This window comes from Zonotrichia leucophrys, unplaced genomic scaffold (genome assembly GCF_028769735.1).
Source record: "Zonotrichia leucophrys gambelii isolate GWCS_2022_RI unplaced genomic scaffold, RI_Zleu_2.0 Scaffold_34_1600103, whole genome shotgun sequence".
Taxonomy (NCBI): Eukaryota; Metazoa; Chordata; class Aves; order Passeriformes; family Passerellidae; genus Zonotrichia; species Zonotrichia leucophrys.
In genome coordinates this window covers 1,328,155-1,354,104 of record NW_026992239.1, presented here as the reverse complement: position 1 = coordinate 1,354,104, position 25,950 = coordinate 1,328,155, and the positions used below count along the sequence as shown (strand labels likewise).

At 59.9% G+C, this 25,950-nt stretch overlaps 2 protein-coding genes across 3 annotated transcripts; one reads left to right on the top strand and one right to left on the bottom strand.

Annotated features, from left to right (window-relative positions):
* Positions 1-108: 108 nt before the first annotated feature.
* WNK3 (WNK lysine deficient protein kinase 3) lies at positions 109-22,143 on the bottom strand. The gene is made up of 21 exons (XM_064737000.1): positions 21,802-22,143; positions 19,162-19,334; positions 18,875-19,095; positions 18,654-18,811; positions 18,492-18,580; positions 18,193-18,412; positions 17,132-17,342; positions 15,054-15,184; positions 13,530-14,981; positions 13,338-13,454; positions 12,551-12,661; positions 12,444-12,471; positions 12,287-12,367; positions 10,689-11,257; positions 8,872-8,884; positions 8,534-8,674; positions 7,002-7,048; positions 6,095-6,297; positions 3,923-4,134; positions 2,267-2,385; positions 109-1,714 (listed from the first exon to the last, which is right to left on the bottom strand). The coding sequence occupies exons 1-21, from the start codon at positions 22,114-22,116 to the stop codon at positions 1,589-1,591; spliced, it is 4,737 nt and encodes a 1,578-aa protein (XP_064593070.1). The 5' UTR covers positions 22,117-22,143; the 3' UTR covers positions 109-1,588.
* A 406-nt stretch (positions 22,144-22,549) lies between these two features.
* TSR2 (TSR2 ribosome maturation factor) lies at positions 22,550-25,936 on the top strand. Of its 2 annotated transcripts, none has more exons than XM_064737003.1 (5): positions 22,550-22,579; positions 24,032-24,122; positions 24,212-24,303; positions 24,947-25,183; positions 25,752-25,936. In XM_064737003.1, exons 1-5 carry the CDS (start codon positions 22,571-22,573, stop codon positions 25,821-25,823), a joined length of 501 nt encoding a protein of 166 aa, XP_064593073.1. In that variant the 5' UTR covers positions 22,550-22,570; the 3' UTR covers positions 25,824-25,936. The 2 variants fall into 2 exon arrangements, with proteins under 2 accessions (XP_064593073.1, XP_064593072.1); XM_064737002.1 differs by lacking the exon at positions 22,550-22,579 and adding an exon at positions 23,678-23,831.
* The last annotated feature ends 14 nt before the right edge of the window (positions 25,937-25,950 follow it).

Below are 25,950 nucleotides of genomic sequence, written 5' to 3'. Positions count from 1 at the left end.
TCGCGCCGCCATCTTGGGAAGGGCGAGGGCGCCATTTTGGGAAGGACGGAACGCCCCCGTTGGGTGTGCGGGGGCGGGGCCGCCATCTTGGGCGTGGCGCCGCCGTCGCCAGGTTGAGTGTGGCGGGCCCGGCCGCCATTTTGGGAGTGGCGCGCACCAGCCACGCTTTTATTTCTTAAATTTTACGATTTTTTTTTTTCTCGCGCTTTTTAACAATTTCCCCGCAAAACAAACGCCTTCCCCAACCCCTCGAACCAGAACACCCGAGAATTCACCCCATAACCTTGCTGGCTTGGTGAAGGGGTGAGGTAGATGAGAGGAAAACACGACAAAATGACCCAAAAATGGGCTGAGGGAAGGGCACAGGAATGAGAGGGGGTTGTTGCACCAGTATGACCAGTATAGGGGGATGGGTCACCAGTAAAACCAGTACAGTCCACTCCCCTCCACTGAGGTCATGTGAGGGGGGAATTCCAGGCCTGTGAAGGGATTTGGGTACAAAATGGGAATTTTGGGAGGCTCTGGAGTGTTTTGATGGGGAAAAAAGGAATTTTGGGATAAATGAGAAACTGGGGTTCAACCGTTTGTGTTTTGGGGCAAAACGAGCCTGTTTGGGGGCTAAAAACTGGGGACACTTTGTGTGGGGACAAAAAGAGTGACAAGGCCCAAAAAAGGGGATTTTTGTTTGAAATTAGGAGATTTTGGGGCTGAAAACTGGGGTGATATCCTGAGGGGGAAGGGCAGGTCCTAAAAGAGACTTTTTGGGATGAAATTCTGTGATTTGGGGAGGAAAAAGTGGGGTAATGTTGTGGGAGGGGTAAAAAAAGGAGAGATAGGCCCAAAAAGGAGGTTTTGGGATTAAACAAGGCAATTTTGGGGCCAGCAAGTGGCATCACATTCAGGGGGTGTGAAAAAGAGGGTGGGAAAGGCCACAAAAAAGGGAGTTTTGGGGTGAAATGAGGTGATTTGGGTGCTAAAAAATGGGGTCACCTCATGCACAGGGGGAAAGGCCCAAAAATGGGATTTTGGGGTAAAATGAGGGATTTGGGGCAGAAAACTGGGATAGGCAGGCACAAAAAAGGGGAGTTTTGGGGTGAAATGCAGAGATTTTGGGCACCAGAAACTGCAGTCACCTTCAAAGGGGGAATGGCCCAAAAAAGGGGGGGTGGAATAAATTACAGAGATTTTGGGGCCAAAAAGGGGGATTTAGGGTCAAAATGAAGTGGTTTGGGGGCCAGAAATTGGGGGGGGTCGAGTATCCTAAAAAGGAGTGAATTGAGACCAAAAAGTGGATTCAGCCCACAAGGACAGCAAAAAAGGGGGAATTTTAGGGCAAAATAAGGCAATTTTAGGGCCAGAGATAGCGGTCTCACTATAGGACCCAAAAAACGGGAATTTGGGGGGGAAACGAGCCCTAAAATTTCCATTTTAGGGCTGGAAATTTGGGGGTCACCCAATGGGGGCAGGTAAAACAAGGGGGGTTTTTTTGGGGGTGAAACAAAGTGATTTGGGGGGCTGAAAATGGGGGATTTTGACCCAAAATCGGGGGGGTTTTGAGGGTTCAGTGAGGGGGAACCTCCCCCTCCCCTCACTCGGCCCCCGGGGGGAGGGGGCTGCCCCCCCCACGCAGGGCAGGTTTGGGGGGGGGCAGCTCCCCCCATTTCCGGGGGGTCCCGCGGGTGCCGCGCAGGGTGGAGACCCACGAGGAGGTGGCCTGGGGGAAGGGAAGGGTTAAAAAGAAAGGGGGGTTCAGGTTTTGGGGATCCACAGACCCCCAAAAAGAGGGTGAAGAGAACCCCCAGCCCACCAAACCCCTAAAAAGTGAGTGTGGGAATTCCTCAGACACCAAAAAAGGGAGTTCAAGATCTCCCCCCAACCCATGATCCCCCCAGACCCCTAATAATGGGGTGCAGCCCCCCAAAATAGCCCCCCCACCCCCCCAAAAAAGGGGGTGCAGCTCCCTAAAAGCAATCCCAGCCCACCCCAGAACACCCTCTCAGCTTCCCACCCATCCCCAGACCCCCAAAAAATGTGGAACAGGGCCCCTCTAGCCCCCCCAAAATCACCCCCAAAAATAGGTTTGGCCCCCTCCCCAGCCCCCCTAATAACCATCTCAGGCCCCCCAAAATATCCCCCCAGCCGCCCAAAAACGGGTGCAGGGCCCCTCCAGCCCCCCAAAAAAAGGGGTTCAGGACCCTCAGCCCTCCCCCAAAAGATCCCTCCAGCCCCCCAAAAGTGCTCACAGCGCCCCAAAAAGCCGCCACACCTGGGCCCTGGCAGTGTCCTGCACCCACTCATCCACCAGCCGGTGCAGGTCGTCGGTGAAGAGCCCCTTTTTTGGGGGGGCCGGGGGTGTTGGGGGGCCCGGGGAGGGGGCTGAGACCTCTGCAGGTGAGGGAGGAAAATTTGGAAAAGGGAAGAGCACCCCAAAAACCTGCCCCTGCACCCCAAAACCTCCCCTTTGTTACCCAAAAACCTGCACCCCCAAAATCCCTCCCTGCACCCTCAAAACTTCCTCTTTTTACCTAAAACCCTGCACCCCAAAACCTTTTTACCCCTAAACCTCCCCCTGTGCCCCAAAATCTCCCCTTTGTACCCCAAAATCCCCTCCTTACGCCACAAAATTCACCCTTTGTACCCCAAAATCTCCCCTTTGTACCCCAAAATCCCCTCCTTACGCCACAAAATTCACCCTTTGTACCCCAAAATCCACCCTTTGTACCCAAAATTCACCCTTTGTACCCCAAAATCTCCCCTTTGTACCCCAAAATCCCCTCCTTACGCCACAAAATCCACCCTTTGTACCCCAAAATCCACCCTTTGTACCCCAAAATTCCCTCATCATCCCCAAAAATTTTGTACCCCAAATTCTGTACCCCAAAATTCCCTCATCATCCCCGAAAATCCCATTCTCGACCCCCAAAATCCCCCCTCTGTACCCCCAAAATCCCCTCCTTGCCCCCCAAAATCCCCCCTTTGTACCCAAAATCGCCTCCTAGCCCCCCAAAATCCCTGTGTTGCCCCCCAAAATCTTCTCATAGTCCCCAAAATCCCTCAATTGCACCCCAAAAACCCTCTAACCCCCCAAAATCCCCCGCTGCACCCCAAAATCCCTCCCTAGTCCCCAAAATCCCCCCTTTGTACCCCAAATTCGCCTCCTAGCCCCCCAAAATCCCTCCATTGCCCCGCAAAATCTTCTCATAGTCCCCCAAAATCCCTCAATCGCACCCCAAAAACCCCTCCTAGATCCCCAAAATCCCCATTGCACCCCAAAAACCCCTCCTAGACCCCCAAAATCCCCCTTTTTTCCCCAAAATCACCTCCTAGCCCCCCAAATCCCTCCATTGCCCCGCAAAATCTTCTCATAGTCCCCCAAAATCCCTCAATTGCACCCCAAAATCCCTCCTAGACCCCCAAAATCCCCTTTTTTCCCCAAAATCCCCTCCTAGCCCTGCAAAATCCCCCACTGCACCCCAAAATCCCTCCCTAGCCCCCAAAATCCCTCCCTAGACCCCAAAATCCCCTTTTTTCCCCAAAATCACCTCCTAGCCCCCAAAATCCCCCATTGCATCCCAAAATCCCTCCCTAGCCCCCAAAATCCCTCCCTAGCCCCCAAAATCCCCCCTTTGCCCCCAAAATCCCCCTTTGTACCCAAATTCGCCTCCTAGCCCCCAAAATCCCCCCATTGCACCCCAAAATCCCTCCCTAGCCCCCAAATCCCCCCTTTGTGCCCCAAATTCGCCTCCTAGACCCCAAAATCCCTCCATTGCCCCCAAAATCTTCTCATAGCCCCCCAAAATCCCTCAATTGCACCCAAAAACCCCTCCTAGATCCCCAAAATCCCCCTTTTTTCCCCAAATTCGCCTCCTAGCCCCCAAAATCCCCCCCTTGCCCCCCAAAATCCCCTCCTTTCCCCCCAAACCTGTCAGGGCCACGCCTCGGCCCCTCCCTCGTGCCCGGGCCCCCCGAGGCCGCCGCGGGGACCCCCCATGGCCTCGCTGGGGGGGGGTCCCGCCGCCCCCTCCCCATTTCGGGGGGTCCCCCCGGGCCTCTTTGAGGGCTCGGAGCCGCCGGTGCAGCTCCCGCAGCTCCCGGTCCTGCCGTGCCCGCAGCTCCAGAACCTCCTGGATGTGCCTGGGGGGGCGGGGAGGGGTCACGGGGGTCCCCAAACCCTTCCCGGGACCCCCCAAAACCTCCCCAGGACCCCCAAAAACGCCCCCAGAGTCCCAGTCCTGTCACACTGGCAGCTTCAGCACATCCTGGATGTGCCTGGGGGCTCACAAGGGGTCCCCAAACCCTCCTCAAGACCCCCAAAACCCTCCCAAAACCCTCCCAAACCATCCTCAAGACCCCCAAAACATCCTCAAGACCCCACAAACCCTTCCCGGGATCTCCAAAACCTCCCCGGGACCCCCAAAACCTCCCCAGGACCCCCAAAACGCCCCCAGAGTCCCCATCCTGTCACACTGGCAGCTCCAGAACCTCCTGGATGTGCCTGGGGGCTCACAAGGGGTCCCCAAACCCTCCTCAAGACCCCCCAAAACCCTCCCAAAACCCTCCCAAAACATCCTCAAGACCCTCAAAACCCTTCACGGGATCTCCAAAACCCCCCCATGAACCCCAAAACCCCCCCAGAACCCCCCAAAACTCCCCCAGGACCCCCAAAACGCCCCCAGAGTCCCAGTCCTGCCACCCTGGCAGCTCCAGCACAGCCTGGATGTGCCTGGGGGCTCACAAGGGGTCCCCAAACCCTCCTCAAGACCCCCAAAACCCTCCCAAAACATCCTCAAGACCCCCAAAACCCTTCCCGGGATCTCCAAAACCTCCCCAGGACCCCCAAAACCCCCCCCAGGACCCCCAAAACGCCCCCAGAGTCCCCATCCTGCCACACTGGCAGCTCCAGAACCTCCTGGATGTGCCTGGGGGGGGCAGGGAGGGGGTCACAAGGGGTCCCCAAACCATCCTCAAGACCCCCAAAACATCCTCAAGACCCTCAAAACCCTTCCTGGGATCTCCAAAACCTCCCCAGAACCCCCAGAACCCCCAAAACCCTCCCCAGGACCCCCAAACCCCCCCCCAGAGTCCCAGTCCTGTCACACTGGCAGTTCCAGAACCTCCTGGATGTGCCTGGGGGCTCACAAGGGGTCCCCAAACCCTCCTCAAGACCCCCAAAACCCTCCCAGAACCCCCAAAACATCCTCAAGACCCCCAAAACCCTTCCCGGGATCTCCAAAACCTCCCCAGGACCCCCAAAACCCCCCCAGGACCCCCAAAACCCCCCCAGAGTCCCAGTCCTGTCACACTGGCAGCTTCAGCACATCCTGGATGTGCCTGGGGGGGCAGGGAGGGGGTCACAAGGGGTCCCCAAACCCTCCTCAAGACCCCCAAAACATCCTCAAGACCCTCAAAACCCTTCCTGGGATCTCCAAAACCTCCCCAGAACCCCCAGAACCCCCAAACCCCCCCCAGGACCCCCAAACCCCCCCCCCAGAGTCCCAGTCCTGTCACACTGGCAGCTCCAGAACCTCCTGGATGTGCCTGGGGGCTCACAAGGGGTCCCCAAACCCTCCTCAAGACCCCCAAAACCCTCCCAAAACCCTCCCAAAATATCCTCAAGACCCCCAAAACCCTTCACGGGATCTCCAAACCCCCCCCAGGACCCCCAAAACCCCCCCAGGACCCCCAAAACCCCCCCAGGACCCCCAAAACGCCCCCAGAGTCCCAGTCCTGTCACACTGGCAGCTTCAGCACATCCTGGATGTGCCTGGGGGCTCACAAGGGGTCCCCAAACCCTCCTCAAGACCCCCCAAAACCCTCCCAAAACATCCTCAAGACCCTCAAAACCCTTCACGGGATCTCCAAAACCTCCCCAAGACCCCCAAACCCCCCCCCAGGACCCCAAAACGCCCCCAGGACCCCCAAAACGCCCCCAGAGTCCCAGTCCTGTCACACTGGCAGCTTCAGCACATCCTGGATGTGCCCAGGTGGGGTCAGATCAGGGGGTGCCCCCATATCCCCCCCCTCCCCAATCCCCCTTGGGACCCCTAAAACCTCCCCAGGACCCCCCAAATTCCCCCAGAAGCCCCTCACTCACTTTTCCCGCAGCCGCCGCAGCTGCTCCCGCAGCGCCTCGTCCTCGGGCTCCGAGTCCCCATCGCTGCTCAGGGGGGTCTCGGGGGACCCCGGGGGGAGCAGGGGGGCCCCGGGGGGGTGCGGGGGTCCCCCCAGCCCCCCGCTCTCGCTGCCCGAGCTGGGGCCCCCCCAGTCGCCCTCGGGGTCGGGGGGCTCGGGGGGTGGCTGGGGAGGGATGGGAGGAGAGAGGGGTGACAGGAGATGGGGGTGAAGGGGGGGATTGAGGGGATTTGGGGGTCCCTGGGACAAATTTGGGGTCTCTGGGGTAGTTCTGAGGCCCCTGGGGCAGTTTGGGGGTCCCTGGGGCAGTCTGGGGGTCCCTGGGGCAGTTTGGGGGATCCTTGGGGCAGTTCTGAGGCCCCTGGGGCAGTTTGGGGGATCCTTGGGGCAGTTCTGAGGCCCCTGGGGCAGTTTGGGGATTCCTTGGGCCAGTTTGGGGGGTCCTTGGGGCAGTTTGGGGGTCCCTGGGGCAGTTTGGGGGTCCTGGGGCAGTTCTGAGGCCCCTGGGGCAGCTTGGGGGGTCCCTGGGGTAGTTCTGAGGTCCCTGAGGCAGTTTGGGGATTCCTTGGGCCAGTTTGGGGGATCCTTGGGGCAGTTTGGGGGTCCCTGGGGCAGTTTGGGGGTCCCTGGGGTAGTTCTGAGGCCCCTGGGGCAGTTTGGGGGGGTCCTTAAGGCAGTTTGGGGGGTCCTTGGGGCAGTTTGGGGGTCCCTGTGGTAGTTCTGGGGTCCCTGAGGCAGTCTGGGGATTCCTCAGGCCAGTTTGGGGGTCCCTGGGGCAGTTTGGGGGATCCTTGGGGCAGATTTGGGGTTTCTGGGGTGGTTTGGGGGGGGGGGGGCCCCTCGGGGATTTTGGGGTCCCCAACACCCACCTGGCAGTGCCCTCGCCGTGAGGGGTCCCCGAGTTCCTCTGGCTCCTCTGTGGGACAGGGGGGGTCAGTGAGGGGGGCGTGGGGGGGTAAATGGGGTACAGAGGGAAATGGGGGGGCAGAAAATGGGGGGCACACGAGGGTGTAAATGGGGGTACGGGGGGCACACAGGGGGTGTAAATGGGGGGAACATGGGGGTCCCATGGGGGTTACATGATAGGCTGTGAATGGGAGGAACAAAGTGGGGTTTAGGGGTACATGGGGGGGCACAGATGAGATTTAGGGGTACATGGGGGGGCATAGATGGGGTTTAGGGGTACAGGAGGGGCACAGATGGGGTTTAGGGGTACATGGGGGGCATAGATGGGGTTTAGAGGTACATGGGGGGGCACAGATGGGGTTTAGGGGTACGGGGGAGCACAAATGGCATTTTGGGGTACATGGGGGCACAGATGGGGCTTAGGGGTACCAGGGGGTTCACAAATGAGGTTTAGGGGTCTGAGGCAGGCACAGATGGGGTTTAGGGGTACGTGGGGGCACACAGGGGGTGTAAATGGGGGGCACAAGGGGGTCCCATGGGGGTTACATGATAGGCTGTGAATGGGAGGAACAAAGTGGGGTTTAGGGGTACAGGGGGGGCACAGATGGGGTTTAGGGGTAGAGGGGGGCACAAATGGCATTTTGGGGTACATGGGGGGCACAGATGGGGTTTAGGGGTACATGGGGGGCATAGATGGGGTTTAGAGGTACATGGGGGGGCACAGATGGGGTTTAGGGGTACGGGGGAGCACAAATGGCATTTTGGGGTACATGGGGGCACAGATGGGGCTTAGGGGTACCAGGGGGTTCACAAATGAGGTTTAGGGGTCTGAGGCAGGCACAGATGGGGTTTAGGGGTACGTGGGGGCACACAGGGGTGTAAATGGGGGGCACAAGGGGGTCCCATGGGGGTTACATGATAGGCTGTGAATGGGAGGAACAAAGTGGGGTTTAGGGGTACATGGGGGGCGCAGATGGGGTTTAGGGGTAGAGGGGGGCACAAATGGCATTTTGGGGTACATGGGGGGCACAGATGGGGTTTAGGGGTACATGGGGGGCGCAGATGGCATTTAGGGGTACATGGGGGTGCAGATGGGGGTTAGGGGTACAGGGGGCACAATTGAGGTTTAGGGGTACAGGAGGGGCACAGATGGGGTTTAGGGGTACATGGGGGTCACAGATGGGTTTAGGGGTACATGGGGGTCACAGATGGGGTTTAGGGGTACAGGGGGTTCACAAATGAGGTTTAGGGGTCTGAGGCAGGCACAGATGGGGTTTAGGGGTACGTGGGGGGCACAATGGCATTTAGGGGTACATGGGGGGGACAGATGGGGTTTAGGGGTACGTGGGGGGCACAGATGGGGTTTAGGGGTACATGGGGGGCACAGATGGGATTTAGGGGTACATGGGGGCACAGATGGGGTTTAGGGGTACGGGGGGAGGGCACAGATGGGCTGTGGGTTTCCCCAGGGGTTTTGGGGTCCCCCTGTCCATACCTGTGTGGGGGTCTCCCCCCCCAGACGGGGGGCGCAGGCGCCGGGCCCAGCTCTTGATGCGGCGCCCCCAGCCCTTGCGGGGGCTGCGCAGGCGCGGGCAGAGCCCCAGCGGGAAGGAGGCAGCCCCGGGCGGGGGGCGGGGGGGGCTGCGGGCAGGACGGGTGGCGTGGATTTGGGGAGGGGATGGGGGGATGTGGGTTGGGAACGTGGGGAAAATGGGAATGTGGGAATATGGGGAATGTGGGGATATGGGAATGGGGATTGGGGATTGTGGGAACTGGGGACTTGGCAGGGAACGTGGAGAGGCCAATGCGGGAAGAGGATGGGGGGGGGGCGGGCGGGGGGCACGGCCTGCGGGCAGGAACGGGGTTGGGAATGTGGGGATTTGGGGATGGGAATGTGGGGATGTGGGAATGTGGGGATATGGGAATGTGGGGATATGGGGATGTGGGGATATGGGAATGGGGATGTGGGGATATGGGAATGTGGGAACGTGGGGATGTGGGGATGGGAATGTGGGAATGGGAATGTGGGGATATGGAATGGGAATTGGGAATGTGGGATATGGGAATGGGAATGTGGGAATATGGGGATATGGGAATGTGGGGATATGGGAATGGGAATGTGGGAATATGGGAACGTGGGGATATGGGAATGTGGGAACGTGGGGATATGGGGATGGGAATGTGGGAATGGGAATGTGGGAATATGGGAATGGGAATGTGGGAATATGGGAATGTGGGAATATGGGAATGGGGATGTGGGGATATGGGGATGGGAATGTGGGAATGTGGGAATATGGGAATGTGGGGATATGGGGAATGGGAAGTGGGGAATGATGGGAATATGGGAATATGGAAGTGGAGATATGGGAATATGGGAACGTGGGGATATGGGAATATGGGAACGTGGGAATGTGGGAATGGGGTTATGGGAATGGGAATGTGGGGATATGGGAATGTGGGAAGTGGGGAATGGGAATGGGAATGGGGATATGGGAATGGGAAGTGGGATGTGATATGGGAATGGGGATGTGGGAATATGGGAATGGGAATGTGGGGAATGTGGGATGTGGGAATATGGGAAGGTGGGAATGGGGGAGTGGGGATGGGGAATATGGGAATGGGGATGGGAATGTGGGAATTGGGAATATGGGAAATGGGGAATGGGATGGGAATGTGGGGATATGGGGATGGGAATGGGGGATATGGGATAATGGAACTGGGATTGGGAATGGGAATTTGGGAATGAGAACGGGATTGGGAGTATGGAAATGGAGACAGGATTGGGAATAGGAATGAGGGTGGGAACATGAGAATATGGGAATTGGATCAAGAACAGGAACAGGATTGGGAACGGGAATATGGGAGTGCAATTGGGAATGGGAATATGGGAATAGGGACGGGAATGGGAATATGGGAATAGGGACGGGAATGGGAATGAGAATGGGAATATGGGAATGGGAACAGGAATGGGATTGAGAATGGGGATGGGGATGGGAACAGGAACAGGATTGGGAATGGGATTGGGAATGGGAATATGGGAATAAAGATGGAAACAGAAATGATGATGGGAATGGGCATGGGAATGAGAATCAGAAGAGCAATGGGAACGGGGCGTCAGCATGGCCAGGGTACAACAGGGTCAGCAGGGTCTGGGGGTTTCAGGGACACTGAGCTTTGGGATTGGGGGGAACACCACAGACTGAGGGGACATTGGGGGCTGGGGTCATCAAGGTTTTGAGGGACATCAAGGTCTTGAGGTTGGGGGTTTGGGGTCACCAGGCCCTTTTGGGTTTGGGGGATACTGAAATCTTGAGGTTAAAGGGACATCAGGAGCGTGGGGGTTTGGGTTTAGGGTCATTGGGGTCTTGGAGTTGGGGGTCATCAAGGCCTTGGGGCTGGGGTTCTGGGGTCATTGGGGCATTGGGGTTTGGGGTCAGGGACACCAAGGACTCAGGGTTTGGGGGACAGGGAGTTTGGGGTTGGGGACAGTCATTCCTGGTCTTTGGGGAACACTGAGGTCTTGGGGTTTGGGGAACACCAAAGTTGGATGGGGACAGCAGCCTCTGGTCCTTGAGGGACACTGAGACCTTGGGGACCGGAGGACACCTGGGGCTCAGGGGTGTCCAGCTCTTGGGGTGGGGAACACTCACCTCTGGTCCCGGGGGTCCCTCCTGCCCCCAGGCACCGGTGACAAACGTCCCCAGTCCTTGGGGGTCACCTGGCTCTTGGGACACGTCCGGCTCCGTGGGCTCGGGCGGTTCCCTGGGTCCCTCCTGCTCCAATGGGACTGTCCCCTGTTCCTGGGGGACATCTGGCTCTGTGTCCCTAGGGACGAGGGGCTCTTGGTGGCCATTGAGCTCCGGAGGTTTGGGGACAGCCACGTCCGGGTATTCAGGGCTGGGGACACTCAGTCCTGAGCCTTGGGGAGCCCCCAGATCTTGGGGTTCAGGGTTGATCCCCTCTGGTCCTGTGGGTTCAGCCACCTCCTGGGGACCAGTGACAGCTGTCCCCAAAGCCTGGGGGACACCCAGCTCCTCCAGTTTGGGGACAGCTGACTCCTGTCCCTGAGGGACATCCAGGTCCTGGGCTTTGGGCACCGCCATCTCTGGCCCCCCTGGCCCGTCCTGCTCCGATGCTCCGCTCTTGTTTGTCCCCTGTTCTTGGGGACCCCCTTGGGATGTCCCCAGGGCTCTCCGGGCAGGTGGGGGTCCCCCGGGGCCTGCAGAGAGGGGACACCCCCATTAGGGATGCGTGAGGGTGACACCATCATCAGGGATGGGTGAGGGTGACACCTCCATTAGGGATGGGTGAGGGTGACACCCCATCAGGGATGGGTGAGGGTGACACCCCCGTTAGGGATGGGTGAGGGTGACACCCCCGTCAGGGATGGGTGAGGGTGACACCCCCATCAGGGATGGGGTTGGAGTGACACCCCTTAGGGACGCGTGAGGGTGACACCATCATCAGGGACGGGTCAGGGTGACACCCCCGTTGGGGATGGGTGAGGGTGACACCCCCATCAGGGATGGGTGAGGGTGACACCTTCATTAGGGATGGGTGAGGGTGACACCCCCATTAGGGATGGGTGAGGGTGACACCCCATTAGGGATGGGTGAGGGTGACACCCCCATTAGGGATGGGTGAGGGTGACACCCCCATTAGGGATGGGTGAGGGTGACACCCCATCAGGGATGGGTGAGGTGACACTCCCATTAGGGTTGGGGTTGGGGTGACACCCCCATTAGGGATGGGTGAGGGTGACACCCCATTATGGTTGGGGTAACACCCGCATTAGGGATGGGTGAGGGTGACACCCCATCAGGGATGGGTGAGGGTGACACCCCCATGGATGGGTGAGGGTGACACCATCATCAGGGATAGGCGGGGTGACACCCCATCAGGGACGGGTGAGGGTGACACCCCCATTAGGGATGGGTGAGGGTGACACCCCCATTAGGGTTGGGGTGACACTCCCATTAGGGATGGGTGAGGGTGACACCCCATCAGGATGGGTGAGGGTGACACCCCCATCAGGATGGGTAAGGGTGACCCCCCATTAGGGATAGGCCGGGTGACACCCCCATCAGGGACGGGTGAGGGTGACACCCCCATCAGGGATGGGTGAGGGTGACACCCCCGTCAGGGATGGGTGAGGGTGACACCCCTATCAGGGATAGGCCGGGGTGACACCCCCAGCCCCAGGGGGGTGGTGGCAGCTCCGTGTCCCCTCCCAGCCCTGGGGACGCACCGGTGGCCTCGCGGTTCCGGATGGTTTGGTTGATGCAGAACCTCCAGCGCCCCACGGGTGACGATTGGGGGGGTCCTTCCCCTGGTGGGGGGCGAGGGGTCAGCGGGTGGTGGGGGGGCGACCCCAGCCCCCTCCCCACCCCTTCCCCACTACTCACCACCCGCTGGTGGCTCCAGGGGTCCCACCTGAGGGGAGACACATTTGGGGGGTCAGCAGGGGGGTCTGGGTGGGAGGAGGGGTGAGATGGGGGGACAGGGGGAGCACCTGGGGGTCCGGGGCGGGGGTCCCGAGGAGCCCCCGTGCCTGCTCCACGATGGCCTTGAGCTCCTCCACGAACTTGTCCCGCTCCCCCTCCAGGACAAAGTTGTCCTCGACCTGTGGGGGGGACACAGGTTGGGAGGGGGGACATGATTTGGGGGGACACAGATTGGGGAGGGGGACAGAGATTGGGGAGGGGGACATGGACTGGGGACATGGGGACACAGACTGGGGAGGGGGACATGGGTTTGGGAAGGGGACACGGGCTGGGGACATGGGGACACAGACTGGGGAGGGGGACATGGGTTTGGGAAGGGGACACGGGCTGGGGACAGGAACAGAGACTGGGGAAGGGGACATGGGTTGGGGACACAGGGACACAGATTGGGGAGGGGGACACGGGTTTGAAAAGGGGACGGGGACTGGGGACAGGGGACAGAGATTGGGAAGGGGGAGATGGGCTGGGGAAGGGGACACGGGCTGGGGACGCACGGACACAGATTGGAGAGGGGGACATGGACTGGGGACAGGGGACAGAGATTGGGAAGGGGACAGGCTGGGACAGGACAGAGATTGGAAGGGACACGGGTTTGGGAAGGGGACACGGCTGGGGACAGGGGACAGAGATTGGGAAGGGACACAGGCTGGGGGGACACAGATGAGGGACAGGTTGGGAAGGGGACACAGGCTGGGGACAGGGACAGAGATTGGGAAGAGGACACAGGCTGGGGACACAGGGACAGAGATTGGGAAGGGGACACAGGCTGGGGACAGGGGACAGCTCGGGGGTCACCATGTAGCAGGCGATGTCCTCGGGCGCATCCCCGTCCACGTCAAACCTGAAGGTGACCATCTTGCTGTCGTGGGTCTCCAGCTGGCACTCCACCGTGTTGTCCCCAGCTGAGGACACCTGGAGGGTGGTGACACTCTGTGACCGTGCAGGGATGTCCCCATGCTGCCCCCCAGCCCCCAGCCCCGCCCTGACCTGCAGCACGGTGAGCTGGAAGCGGGCAGGGCGCTGGCACGACGCGCGGCGCTGCCGGGCACGCGGCCCGGGGACATCGGGGACATCGGGGACACGCAGCAGGGACGCGGCCTCGGCGGGCACCGAGGGGTCCTCAGGGCCAGGGAGCATCAGGGGTTGTGGCATTGGGGATGGTGGTGGCATCTCTGGGGCTTGGGACATCCCCATGGCTGGTGGCATCATGGATTGTGGTGGCATCTCTGGGGCTTGTGACATCCCCATGGCTGGTGGCATCGGGGATGGTGGTGGCATCTCTGGGGCTGGTGGCATCCCCATAGTTGGTGGCATTGGGGATGGTGGTGGCATCTCTGGGGCTGGTGGCATCCCCATAGTTGGTGGCATTGGGGATGGTGGTGGCATCTCTGGGGCTGCTGGCATTCCCATGGCTGGTGGCATCATGGATGGTGGTGGCATCTCTGGGGCTGGTGGCATCACAGATGAAGTTGGCATCCCTTGGGCTGGTGGCATCATGGGTGGAGCTGGCATCCCTTGTGCTGGTGGCATCCCTTGTGCTGGTGGCATCACCATGGCTGGTGGCACCATGGATGGGGGTGGCATCTCTGAGGCTGGTGGCATCATGGATGGTGGTGGCATCCCTTGGGCAGGAGGCATCCCTGGGGCTGGTGACACCCCCATGACTGGTGGCATCACAGACGGAGGTGGCATCCCTTGGACTGGTGGCATCATGGATGGAGGTGGCATCTCCGGGGCCGGTGACATCCCCAAGACTGGTGTCATGACGGACAGTGGTGGCACCCCCAGAGCTGGTGACATCCCCACCACTGGTGGCATCCCTGGTGCTGGTGACATCCCTGGCACCAGCTGTGGCTGCATGGTGGGGACTGGCTGTGGTGGCATTCCTGGACCTGGTGGCATCCCCTGGGCTGGTGGCATCCCAGGGGCTGTTGGTGGCATTCCAGGGCCTGGCTGCAGCTGCACCATGGGGACCAACTGTGGTGGCACCCCAGCTGGGGGTGGCACTCCTGGACCAGGTGGCATCGCTTGGGCTGGTGTCACCCCTGGCATGGATGGCATTCCTTGGGCTGGTGTCACCCCTGGCATGGATGCCATTCCTTGGGCTGGTGTCACCCCTGGAGCTGGTGGCATTCCGGCTGGAGGTGGCACCCCCAGAGCTGCTGTCCCCCCCGAGGCTGGTGGCACTCCAGCAGGAGGCGGCACCCCTTGCGCTGGTGACACTCCAGGAGCCGCCGTCACCCCCGCAGCTGGCAGTGCCACCCCCGCTGCCACTCTCGGTGCCATCCCCGGCCCCGGTGCCCCGGGTGCCACCTGTGGCTGTGTCCCCATTGTCACCGATGCCCCGCCACAGCCACAGGGCTCCCCCTCAGGCCCAGGTGGCTCCGTGGTGGCTCCTCCGGTGCCATCCTCTGCTGTCCCCTCGGTCCCCTGGGTCACCTGCAGGACACAGGGCAGTGCCAGGGGGGTCTGGATGCCCCCCAGGACCCTCCCAGTGTGAGGGGCACTTACCGGTGGTGGCACAGGGGGGGACACCCCATCCTGGGCTCCCTGCGGGTACCCCCAGAGCTGCTCAGGGGCTCCGGTGACACTGCAGGGACCGGGGACATCCGGGGGGGGGACATTGTCCGGGACCCCCTCGGCTGTGGGGAGGGAGCAAGGGGGGGTCACTGCTGGGGGGCAGGGGGCAGTTTGGGGGGGCTGAGGGCAGTTTGGGGGTACAACGGGGGCAGTTTTGGGGGCACTTTTGAGGGGTTTGGGACCATTTTAGGGGCCAGTTTGAGGGTCCGGGGCAGTTTTAGGGGTCAGTTGGAGGGCCTGGGGGCAGTTCTGGGTGTCCAGGGGCAGTTTTGGGGGCACTGGGGGCAGTTTTAGGGGGCAGTTTTAGGGTCTGGGGGCAGTTCTGGGTGTCCAGAGGCAGTTTGAGGGTCTGGGGCAGTTCTGGGCGTCCAGGGGCAGTTTTGAGGAGTTTGGGGCAGTTTGAGGGGTCAGTTTGAAGGTCTGTAGCAGTTTTAGTGGGCAATTTGAAGGTCTGGGGGCAGTTCTGGGTGTCCAGGGGCAGTTTTGGAGGCACTGGGGGCAGTTTTAGGGGGCAGTTTGAAGGTCTGGGTACAGTTCTGGGTGTCCAGGGGCAGTTTTGAGAGCACTGGGGGCAGTTCTAGGGGGCAGTTTGAGGGTCTGGAGCAGTTTTAGGGGGCAGTTTGAGGGTCTGGAGCAGTTTTAGGGGGCAGTTTGAGGGTCTGGGGGCAGTTCTGGGTGTCCAGGGGCAGTTTTGAGAGCACTGGGGGCAGTTTAGGGGTCAGTTTGAAGGTCTGGAGCAGTTTTAGGGGGCAGTTTGAGGGTCTGTGGGCAGTTCTGGATGTCCAGGGGCAGTTCTGAGAGCACTGGGGGCAGTTCTAGGTGGCAGTTCTGGGTGTCCAGGGGCAGTTTTGGAGGCACTGGGGGCAGTTTAGGGGGCAATTGAAGGTCTGGTCAGTTCTGGTGTCCAGGGGCAGTTCTGAGAGCACATGGGACAGTTCAGGGGGCGTTTGAGGGTCTGGAGCAGTTTTAGGGGTCAGTTTGAGGGTCTGGGGGCAATTCTGGGCGTCCAGGGGCAGTTTTGAGAGCACTGGGGGCAGTTCTAGGGTCAGTTTGAAGGTCTAGGGGCAGTTTTGGAGGCACTGGGGCAGTTTTAGGGGGCAGTTTGAGGGTCTGGAGCAGTTTTAGGGGTCAGTTTGAAGGTCTGGAGCAGTTTTAGGGGGCAGTTTGAAGGTCTGGGTACAGTTCTGGGTGTCCAGGGGCAGTTCTGAGAGCACATGGGACAGTTCTAGGGGGCAGTTTGAAGGTCTGGAGCAGTTTTAGGGGGCAGTTTGAGGGTCTGGGTACAGTTCTGGATGTCCAGGGGCAGTTTTGAGAGCACATGGGACAGTTCTAGGGGGCAGTTGTAGGGTCTGGGGGCAGTTTTGGTGCCCAGGGGCAGGTTTGGGGGCACTGGGGGCAGTTCTAGGTGGCAGTTCTGGGTGTCCAGGGGCAGTTTTGGAGGCACTGGGGCAGTTTAGGGGCAATTTCAGGGTCTGGGGCAGTTCTGGGCGTCCAGGGGCAGTTTTGGAGAGCACTGGGGGCAGTTTGAGTGGCAATTTGAAGGTCTGGGTACAGTTCTAGATGTCCAGGGGCAGTTTCGAGAGCACATGGGGCAGTTCTAGGGGGCAGTTTGAAGGTCTGGAGCAGTTTTAGGGGGCAGTTTGAGGGTCTGTGGGCAGTTCTGCATGTCCAAGGGCAGTTTCTGAGAGCACTGGGGCAGTTCTAGGGGCAGTTTGAGGTCTGGGTACAGTTCTGGTGTCCAGGGGCAGTTCTGAGAGCACTGGGGCAGTTCTAGGGGGCAGTTTGAGTGTCTGGAGCAGTTTTAGGGGCAGTTTGAGTGTCTGGAGCAGTTTTAGGGGCAGTTTGAAGGTCTGGAGCAGTTTTAGGGGTCATTTTGAGGGTCTGTGGGCAGTTCTGGGTGTCCAGGGGCAGTTCTGAGAGCACATGGGACAGTTCTAGGGGGCAGTTTGAAGGTCTGGAGCAGTTTTAGGGGGCATTTAGAGGGTCCAGGGGCAGTTCTGGGGTCTCACCAGGGCCGGGCGGGGGCTGCTCCCGCAGCAGCTGCTGCCTCACGTGCTGATCCACCTCGGTGTCCTCGCTCTCGGGGCCCCCCCGGCCCTCGGGGCCCCCCCTGCCCTCCGCCTGCTTCTTCTCCCGCGTCTTCCTCACCAGCGCCAGCCGGTCCCGGATGGATTTGGCCACGGCCTTGGAGTCGCTCTCGTGGAAGAACCCGGATTTCACCTGACAGAGGGAATTTGGGGTGTCCAGGGGGGGCACCGAGAGCTGGGGGGGCTTGGGGTCGGTTCCAGAGGGAATTTTGGGGGGTGTCAGTTTTGGGAGAGGATCCAGGTGAGGTTAAAGGATGAATTTTGGGGTGTCATTGGTTTTGGGAGAGGTTCCAAGATGAATTTTGAGATATCAGATTTGGGAAAGGTTCAAGGTGAAGTTTAGGGATCAATTTTGGGGGAGTTCAAGGTGAGATTCAGGGATGAAATTTGGGGTATCAGTTTTGGGAAAGGTTCAAGGTGAAGTTTAGGGATGAATTTTATGGAAGAGGTTCAAGGTAAGGTCCAGTGATGAATTTTGGGGCGTCATTGGTTTTGGGAGAGGTTCAAGCTGAGGTTCCAGGATAAATTTTGGGATATCGGTTTGAGAAAGGTCCAAGGTGAAGTTCCAGGATAAATTCTGGGGAAGAGGTTTAAGGTGAGGTTCCAGGATAAATTTTGGGATATCAGTTTGAGAAAGGTCCAAGGTGAAGTTTAGGGATGAATTTTGGGGAAGAGGTTCAAGGTGAGGTTCAGGGATGAATTTTGGGGTGACTTTTGTTCTGGAAGGGGCTCAAGAAGAGTTGGAGGCACCAACTCTTGGGTTCCTGGGTAGCTTTTGAGCTGTCACTGCTTTTTGGGGTGGTTTTTTTTGGGACATCCCCATGGCTGGTGGCATCATGGATTGTGGTGGCATCTCTGGAGCTTGTGACATCCCCATGGGATGTCACCCCAACAACACCCCAATTTTTGAGGGTTCATTGCATTTGGGGAGAATCAAGACCAATCAGGGGCCAACCCTGCGGATTTTTGGGGTCACTCCTCACCATCTCATAGGCCACCTCCTCGGGGACATCAGCCTCCAGGTTGAAGCTGAACTCGATGGCCTCGTTGTCCTTGTGCTTGCCCTTGAGCTTTTTGGGGTCCTCCACCCAGAGCCGCAGCGCCAGCGCCGGGTCCAGCCCCGCGTCGTCCTCGGCCAGCTCCACGCGCAGCCCCGTGTCCTCGGCGAAGAACGCGTGGTCCAGCAGGTCCCGGATGGACAGCCTGGCATGGACGGGGTGTGTGGTCAGTGTGGTCAGTCCTGGGGGGGCCGCAGGGGTCCCAGACCACCACCCCACCCCACCTCTCAGCCTTGTTCTGCCGGATGCAGCCCTCGATGATCTCCTTCACCTCGGGGTCCGTCACCTTGTGGAAACTCGCCGGCTTGATGCCCTGTGGGGGGACACGGTGACTTGGGGGGCTCTGAGGGGAGGTTTGGGGGTCTCAGGGGTGGTGGGACACCCACGCTGGTGACTTTGCGGTAGATCTGGGCGGCGTTCTGGCACTCGGAGTAGGGGTACTCGGACGTGCCCATCTCCAGCATGCACATCCCGAAGGCGTAGACGTCCACGGACTCGTCGTAGCGCTCCTCGTACATCTCGGGGGCCATGAACTCGGGGGTCCCTGTGGGGTGGGCGGTCAGGGGGTGCCCTCAGGGGGCGTCCCCGAGGTCCCCACGGCGCTCACCGATGACGCTCTTGGCGAAGGACGTGCGCATGAGCGTGGCCAGCCCCAGGTCGCCGATCTTGACGGAGCCGGTGGGGCCGGTGATGAAGATGTTGTCGCACTTGAGGTCGCGGTGGATGATGGGCGGCGTCCTCGTGTGCAGGAAGTGCAGCCCCTTCAGGATCTGCCGGCACCAGCTCCGCAGCACCTTCGGCTTCATCACCTTGAACCTCTTGAGGTACCTGTGGGGTCCCGTCAGCCACGCCAGGACCCCCCCCCAAGGTGTCCCCCCCGCGCCCCCAACTCACGTCTTGAGGGTGCCCGAGGTCATGAGCTCGGTGACGAGGACGATGCACTTCTTGCCGCGGAGCGAGGACTCCCAGGAGTCGTAGAAGCGGACGATGTTGGGGTGCTGCAGCCCCTTGAGCATCTCGGCCTCCTCCTTGAAGCGCTGCTGCTCCGCCTTGGTCAGCTTGCGGTCCTGGGGGGCACAGACACACCCCAAAGTCCGGCAGCGGTGTTGGGTCCGGGTGCCAGGGTCAGCATCAGCAGCCCCCAGCCCCAGGATCATCATCATCATCATCATCGTCATTGTTTTCATCATCATTCTCCAACCCCAGGATCATCATCATCATCATTGTTTTCATCATCATTCTCCAACCCCAGGATCATCATCATCATCATCATCATTGTTTTCATCATCATTCTCCAGCCCCAGGATCATCATCATCATCATTGTTTTCATCATCATTCTCCAGCCCCAGGATCATCATCCTGATGTCTAAACCTCAGGGTCATTGACAGCAGCATCATCATCATCATCATCCCCCAACTCCAGTATCATCATCATCATCGTCACCATCATCCCCAAACTCCAGGGCTGTTGTTGTTGTCATCATCATCATACCCCAACCCCAATATCATCATCATCGTCCCTAAACCTCAGGGTCATTGCCAGCAGCAGCATCATCATCATCATCCCCCAACTACAGTATCATCATCATCATCCCTAAACCTCGGGGTCATTGCCAGCATCAGCATCAGCATCCCCCAACTCCATCATCATCATCGTCATTGTCATCATCATCATCCCCCAACCCCAATATCATCATCGTCCCTAAACCTCAGGGTCATTGCCAGCATCATCATCATCATCATCATCCCCCAACTCCATCATCATCGTCATTGTCATCATCATCCATCATTGTCCCTAAACCTCAGGGTCATTGCCAGCATCAGCATCATCATCATCATCCCCCAACTCCAGTATCATCATCATCATCACCATCATCCCCAAACTCCAGGGCCATCATCGTCATCATCATCATACCCCAACCCCAATATCATCATCATCATCCCTAAATCTCAGGGTCATTGCCAGCATCATCATCATTGTCATCATCCTCCCCAAACTCCATCATCATCATCGTCATTGTCTTCATCATCATACCCCAACCCCAATATCATCATGATCCCTAAACCTCGGGGTCATTGCCAGCATCAGCATCATCATCCCCCAACTCCATCATCATCATCGTCATTGTCATCATCATCCATCATCGTCCCTAAACCTCGGGGTCATTGCCAGCATCAGCATCATCATCCCCCAACTCCAGTATCATCATCATCGTCGTCACCATCATCCCCAAACTCCAGAGCTGTTGTCATCGTCATCATCATCATCCCCCAACCCCACTATCATCATCGTCCCTAAACCTCAGGGTCATTGCCAGCATCCTCATCATCCTCCTCCCCAAACTCCATCATCATCGTCATTGTCATCATCATCCATCATCGTCCCTAAACCTCGGGGTCATTGCCAGCATCCTCATCCTCACCCCCAAACTCCATCATCCTCATCCTCATCCCCAGTTTCAGGGGGTAACAAAGCACTTTGGGGGACAGGCAGCTCAGTTTGGGGGGAATTGATGGGATTTGGGGTGGCCGTGGGGTGCACAGGTGGCAGAGGGGTCAGCTGTGGGGCTCGTGGTGATTTTGGGGTCTCAATTTGAGGGACCAGTCAGGGGGTTCTTCATGATGAATTTTGGGGTGTCCTCATCTTTGGGAGGGGCTCAAGGTGAGCTGAAAGGTTCATGGGTGGATTTTGGGGATCACTGATATCAGAAAAGCCTCAAGCTGAGTTTGAGGAGCCACTCACAGCTTTGGAAGGGTTTCAACATCAATTTGAGGGGCCAGTCAAGGGGTTCATGATGAATTTTGGGGTGTCTGAGTTTGGGAGGGATTCAAGGTGAGTTCAAAGGACCAACTGTGGGATTCAAGAGAGGATTTTGGGGATCACAGATATCAGAACAGTCTCAAATTGAGTTAGAGGAGCCAATCACAGCTTTGGAAGGGTTTCAACATCAATCTGAGGAGCCAATGATGAATTTGAGAGGGTACATGATGGATTTTGGGGGGTCCCAGTCTTTGGGAGGGGTTCAAGATAAGATCAAAGAACCAACTATAGGAGTCAAGAGAGGATTTTGGGGATCACTGATATCAGAAGAGCCTCAAACTGAGTTTGAGGAACCAATCACAGCTTTGGAAGGGCTTCAACATCAATTTGTGGGGCCAGTCAAGGGGTTCATGATGAATTTTGGGGTTTGGGAGAGCTTTAAGGTGAGCTCAAAGGACCAACTGTGGGAGTCAAGGGTGGATTTTGGGGATCACTGACATCAGAAGAGCCTCAAACTGAGTTTGAGGAGCCACTCACGGCTTTGGAAGAAGTTCAACGCCAACTTGAGAGGCCAATCAGGGGGATCATGATGAATTTTGGGGTGTCTCCATCTCCCAAAGAGCCTCAAACCCTCCCAAGAACCCACCATACATCCTCCTCCTCCCCATCCCATAACCCTAAAAAAACCCAATTTCACTTCCTACCCACCAACTCACGACCCCCAACCCCCCCAAAACTCCCCCCCACGACTTCCCCCCGGCTCGGGGCTCACCTGCAGCTCACACCAGGCCACCTCCACCCAGGTGTCGGTGTCGAAGCCCTTGAAGACCGTCTTGAAGGCGCCGCGCCCCAGCTCGATGTCGAACTTGAGGAAGCGGCCGCCGGGCGAGGTGGCCACGGCCTTCATCTCCGCCTCCTCCTCGCCCTCCTCGCCGCCCCCGAGCCGGGGGTCGCCCCGCGGGCCGGGGTCGCCGCCGCGCTCGCCCCGCTCCTCCTCCTCCAGCACCTCCACGCTCTTGCGGAAGAAGCGTTTTGGGGGGGCCGGGGGGGACGCGGGAGTTTTGGGGTCCCCCAGATCGGCGGCCATGGTTGTCCCCACTCCCCCCCCCCCAAACCCGCCCGAAAATTTTAGGGGGTCACCCCCCGCCCCCCCCTGCCGCCGCCGCCGACCCCTCGTCAGCCCCTATGGATGAAGGAGGGGAGGGGGCCGCGTGTCCGGGGGTGGTTTAGGGGGTCCGGGGGGGGTCACCTCGATTTTAGGGGTGTCCCCCCCCCCTCGGGTGGCACCGGCGGTGGCCGCGTCACCCCCTCCCCCGCGGGGGGGGACCTGCGAGGGAGACAAAGAGGCTTCGATGGGGCGGGCGGGGGGGGGCAATCGGAGAAGGGGGGGAGGATGTAATTAATAAGGGCAGCGGGGTTAATTGGGGGGGTCCTCGAAATCTGGGGGGGGTGGAAGCATCCCCCCGGCCCCCCCCCCCCGCACAGCGGCTGCTCTTCCTGCGGAGGAAGGACTTCCGGGGGCAGCCCCCCCCCCCAAAAGGATGCTACAGGTACGCCCGCCCCCAAGGATGCCGTAGGTACCCTCGGGATGCTCTGGGGGGCTCTGGGTACCCCCCAAGGGTGCCATAGGTACCCCCCAAGGGTGCTATGGGTACCCTCGGTCCTCCCCGGGTGCCACAGGTACCCCCCCCCTCAGGGTGCCACAGGTACCTCAGCCCCCAGCCCAAGTGTGGGGCTCCCTATGGATCCTATAGGGGTGGGGTGTGCCCAGTTCTGATCCCTATAGCCCCCCCTGGACCAGCATAGCCCACCCCCTATAGCTCCCCTCAGTTCTTGTGTGTCCCCCTATACCCGTAGAGCCCCCAGCCGCTAAATCCCCTAAACACCATAGAGCCCCCAGCCCCTAAATCCCCTAAACACCATAGAGCCCCCCAGCTCCTAAATCCCATATACCCCATACAGCCCCACAGCCCCTAAATCCCCTGAACACCATAGAGCCCCCAGCCCCTATACCCCATAGAGTCCACCAGCCCCTAAAGATCCTGTGACCCCCTATACCCCATAGAGCCCCCAGCCCCTAAATCCTATATACCCCATAGAGCCCACCAGCCCCTATAACCTGTGACCCCTATACCCCATAGAGCCCCCCAGCCCTTATAACCTGTGACCCCTATACCCCATGGAGCCCCCCAAGAGCTTCTCCACATCCCTCCAGCTCCCGTGTGCCCTGCACCCCCATAGTGCCCCCATATCCCCCACAGCCACCTGTGCCCCCATATTCCCCTGTACCCATATCCCCTCTCTGCCCCCATATCCCCCCTGTGTCCCATATCCCTCACATTCCCCCTGCGCCCAATATCCCCCCTGTGCCCCCATATCCCCCCCTGTGCCCCCATATCCCCCCTGTGCCCCCATATTCCCCCTCTGCCCTATAGTCCCCATATCTCCCCTGTGTCCCCATAGCCCCCCCGTGCCCCATATCCCCCACAGCCCCCCAGACCCCCACCTCTCACCCGCGTCACGTGATCATCGCCGCGCGGGGGCTGTCGGGAGCTGTAGTCCCGTCCTGCCTCTGGTTGTGGCCACGCCCCCAATACCACGCCCATTATCTACCACGCCCTTAGCCACGCCCCTACGCGTCCATCGGTGATTCGGGGATCGCTCCGTGCCTCTCTCGCTCGCAGATTCGGCGCTCGACCGCGCCGCCTGCGCAGCGCCGTCATGGCGGCCCCCGGGGTGGAGGCGCGGGCGCTGTTCGCAGAGGGGGTTCGGGCCGTGCTGGGGGGGTGGGCGGCGCTGCAGGTGAGGGGGACACCGGCGACACCTGGGGACACCTTGGGGGGACACCGGGGACAGCTTCGAGCTGTGCTGTGAGGGTGGGCGGCGCTGCAGATGAGGAGGGGACAGCGTGAGGGGGCTTTGGGGGGCACTTGGGGACACAGAGGGGGCACCCCGGGACCAGCACCGGGTGTCCCCATGTCCCCCTCGGGTTGTCCCCGCAGCTGGCAGTGGCGCAGGGTTTCGGGGGCCCGCAGGGTCCCGAAAAGGCCGCGTGGCTCAGCTCGGCGCTGCTCGATTTCTTCACTCAGAACGGTGCGTGCTGCCCCTCCCCCACCGCGGGGGGAGAAGGGAGGGTCTGGGGGGGGAGGGGCAGAGGTGACACCCCCCTACCCCCCCCTCAGCTGACCTGGAGCAGGAGGAGGTTGAAGATTTCCTGGCCGAGGTGATGGACAACGAGTTCGACACGGTGGTGGAGGACGGCAGCCTGCAGCAGGTGGGCTCCCAGTACGGACCCGTATGGACCAGTATGGAGCAGAGAGCTCCCAACAGCTGGCCAGCCTCCCCCAGGCGCTCCCAGTACAGCCCAGTTTGTCCTCGGGCTGCTCTCAGCATCTTCTAGTGGCCTTTGTCCCTCCCTGGTACCGTTGGTCCCTTCCAAGTTCTCCCAGTAGCTCCCAGTATAAACCAGTATGGACAAGGATGTTCCCAGCAGCCACTCCCAGTTCATCCCATTGCATCCCCAGGCTGTTCTCACCATCCTTTGGTGCTCCCAGTGCCTCCCAGTACAGACCAGTCTGTTCTCAGGGCTCTTTTACTTCCTCCCAGTACATCCCAGTCCCACACATCGCCCCTCAGCACCCCCAGTCCATCCCAGTGCCCTCCCAGTGGTTCCCAGTCCCTCCCAGTGATCCCCAGTCCATCCCAATCCCCTCCCCAGTGGTTCCCAGTCCATCCCAGTCCCTCCCAGTGGTTGCCAGTCCCCTCCCTGGTGGTTCCCAGTCCATCCCAGTGCTCTCCGTGGTGGTTCCCAGTCCATCCCAGTGCCCTCCCAGTGGTTCCCAGTCCCTCCCAGTGATCCCCAGTCCATCCCAGTGCCCTCCCAGTGGTTCCCAGTCCATCCCAGTGTCCCCCTGCAGGTGAGCCGAGAGCTGGTGACCCTTTTTGCCCGGGCACAGGGAGGGGACGTTGGGGGGGTGGGGGCGGCCCTGGGGGCTCTGGCCCGGCGTGGCCCCGCCCTGGCTGCCGCCCTGGCCACCGCCTGCCCAGGGGGAGACCCCCAGAGCCCCCCAGGGACCCCTCCCACAGCCCCCCGGAACCCCCCGGAGAGAGGGGAGGAGGAGGAAGAGGAGGAGAGCGGCGAGGAAGAGGAGGAGGTGAGGGGGTGACATCATTGGGATGATGTCATGGGCAGCTGATGATGTCATTGCTGGGGGGGCATTGGAGTGGGAGGGTGCTGGTGATGTCATCAAAGTGGGTGGGGATGTGGTGATGACATCATGGGGTGACACTGATGATGTAATCAAATGGGGGTGTAGACTCCCTGGGAAGCTCAAGTGAGGGGGGCTGGAGGCTCCAGTGATGATGTCATTCCCTGATGATGTCATCAGAGCAGGTGGGGATGTGGTGATGACATCATGGGGTGTAACTGCGGAGCAATAGTGATGATGTCATTAAATTGGGGAGTGGAGACTTCCCAGGACCCTCAGGTGAGGAGGGACTAGGGGGTGATGATGTCATTCAGTCCTGATGATGTGATCAAGTAGAGGGAAGCTGGGATAGGGGTGGGACAGTGATGGTGTCACCAGATTTCGGGAGAGGGACCCCAGGACTCCTGTGAGGGAAGGGGAGGGGCACCGTGACGTCGCTGGGGGATGTGTGTGACACTGATGACATCACAGGGAGAGGTGTGTGCGACACTGATGACGTCATTGTCCCCCCCAGGCCATGGAGTGCGGGACACCCCCGCCCCCCTCGGACGGCTGGACCGTGGTGCAGCGGCGGCGGCGGCGATGATGGGGGGAGGGGTGTCCTGTGTGTCCCCCCCCAGCTTGGGGGACACCCCTCCCCCACCCTGCTCCCCAAACTGGGGGGGAATAAAGGCCCCTCCCCCCATGGGGGTGTGGGAAGAGGAGTCGTGTGA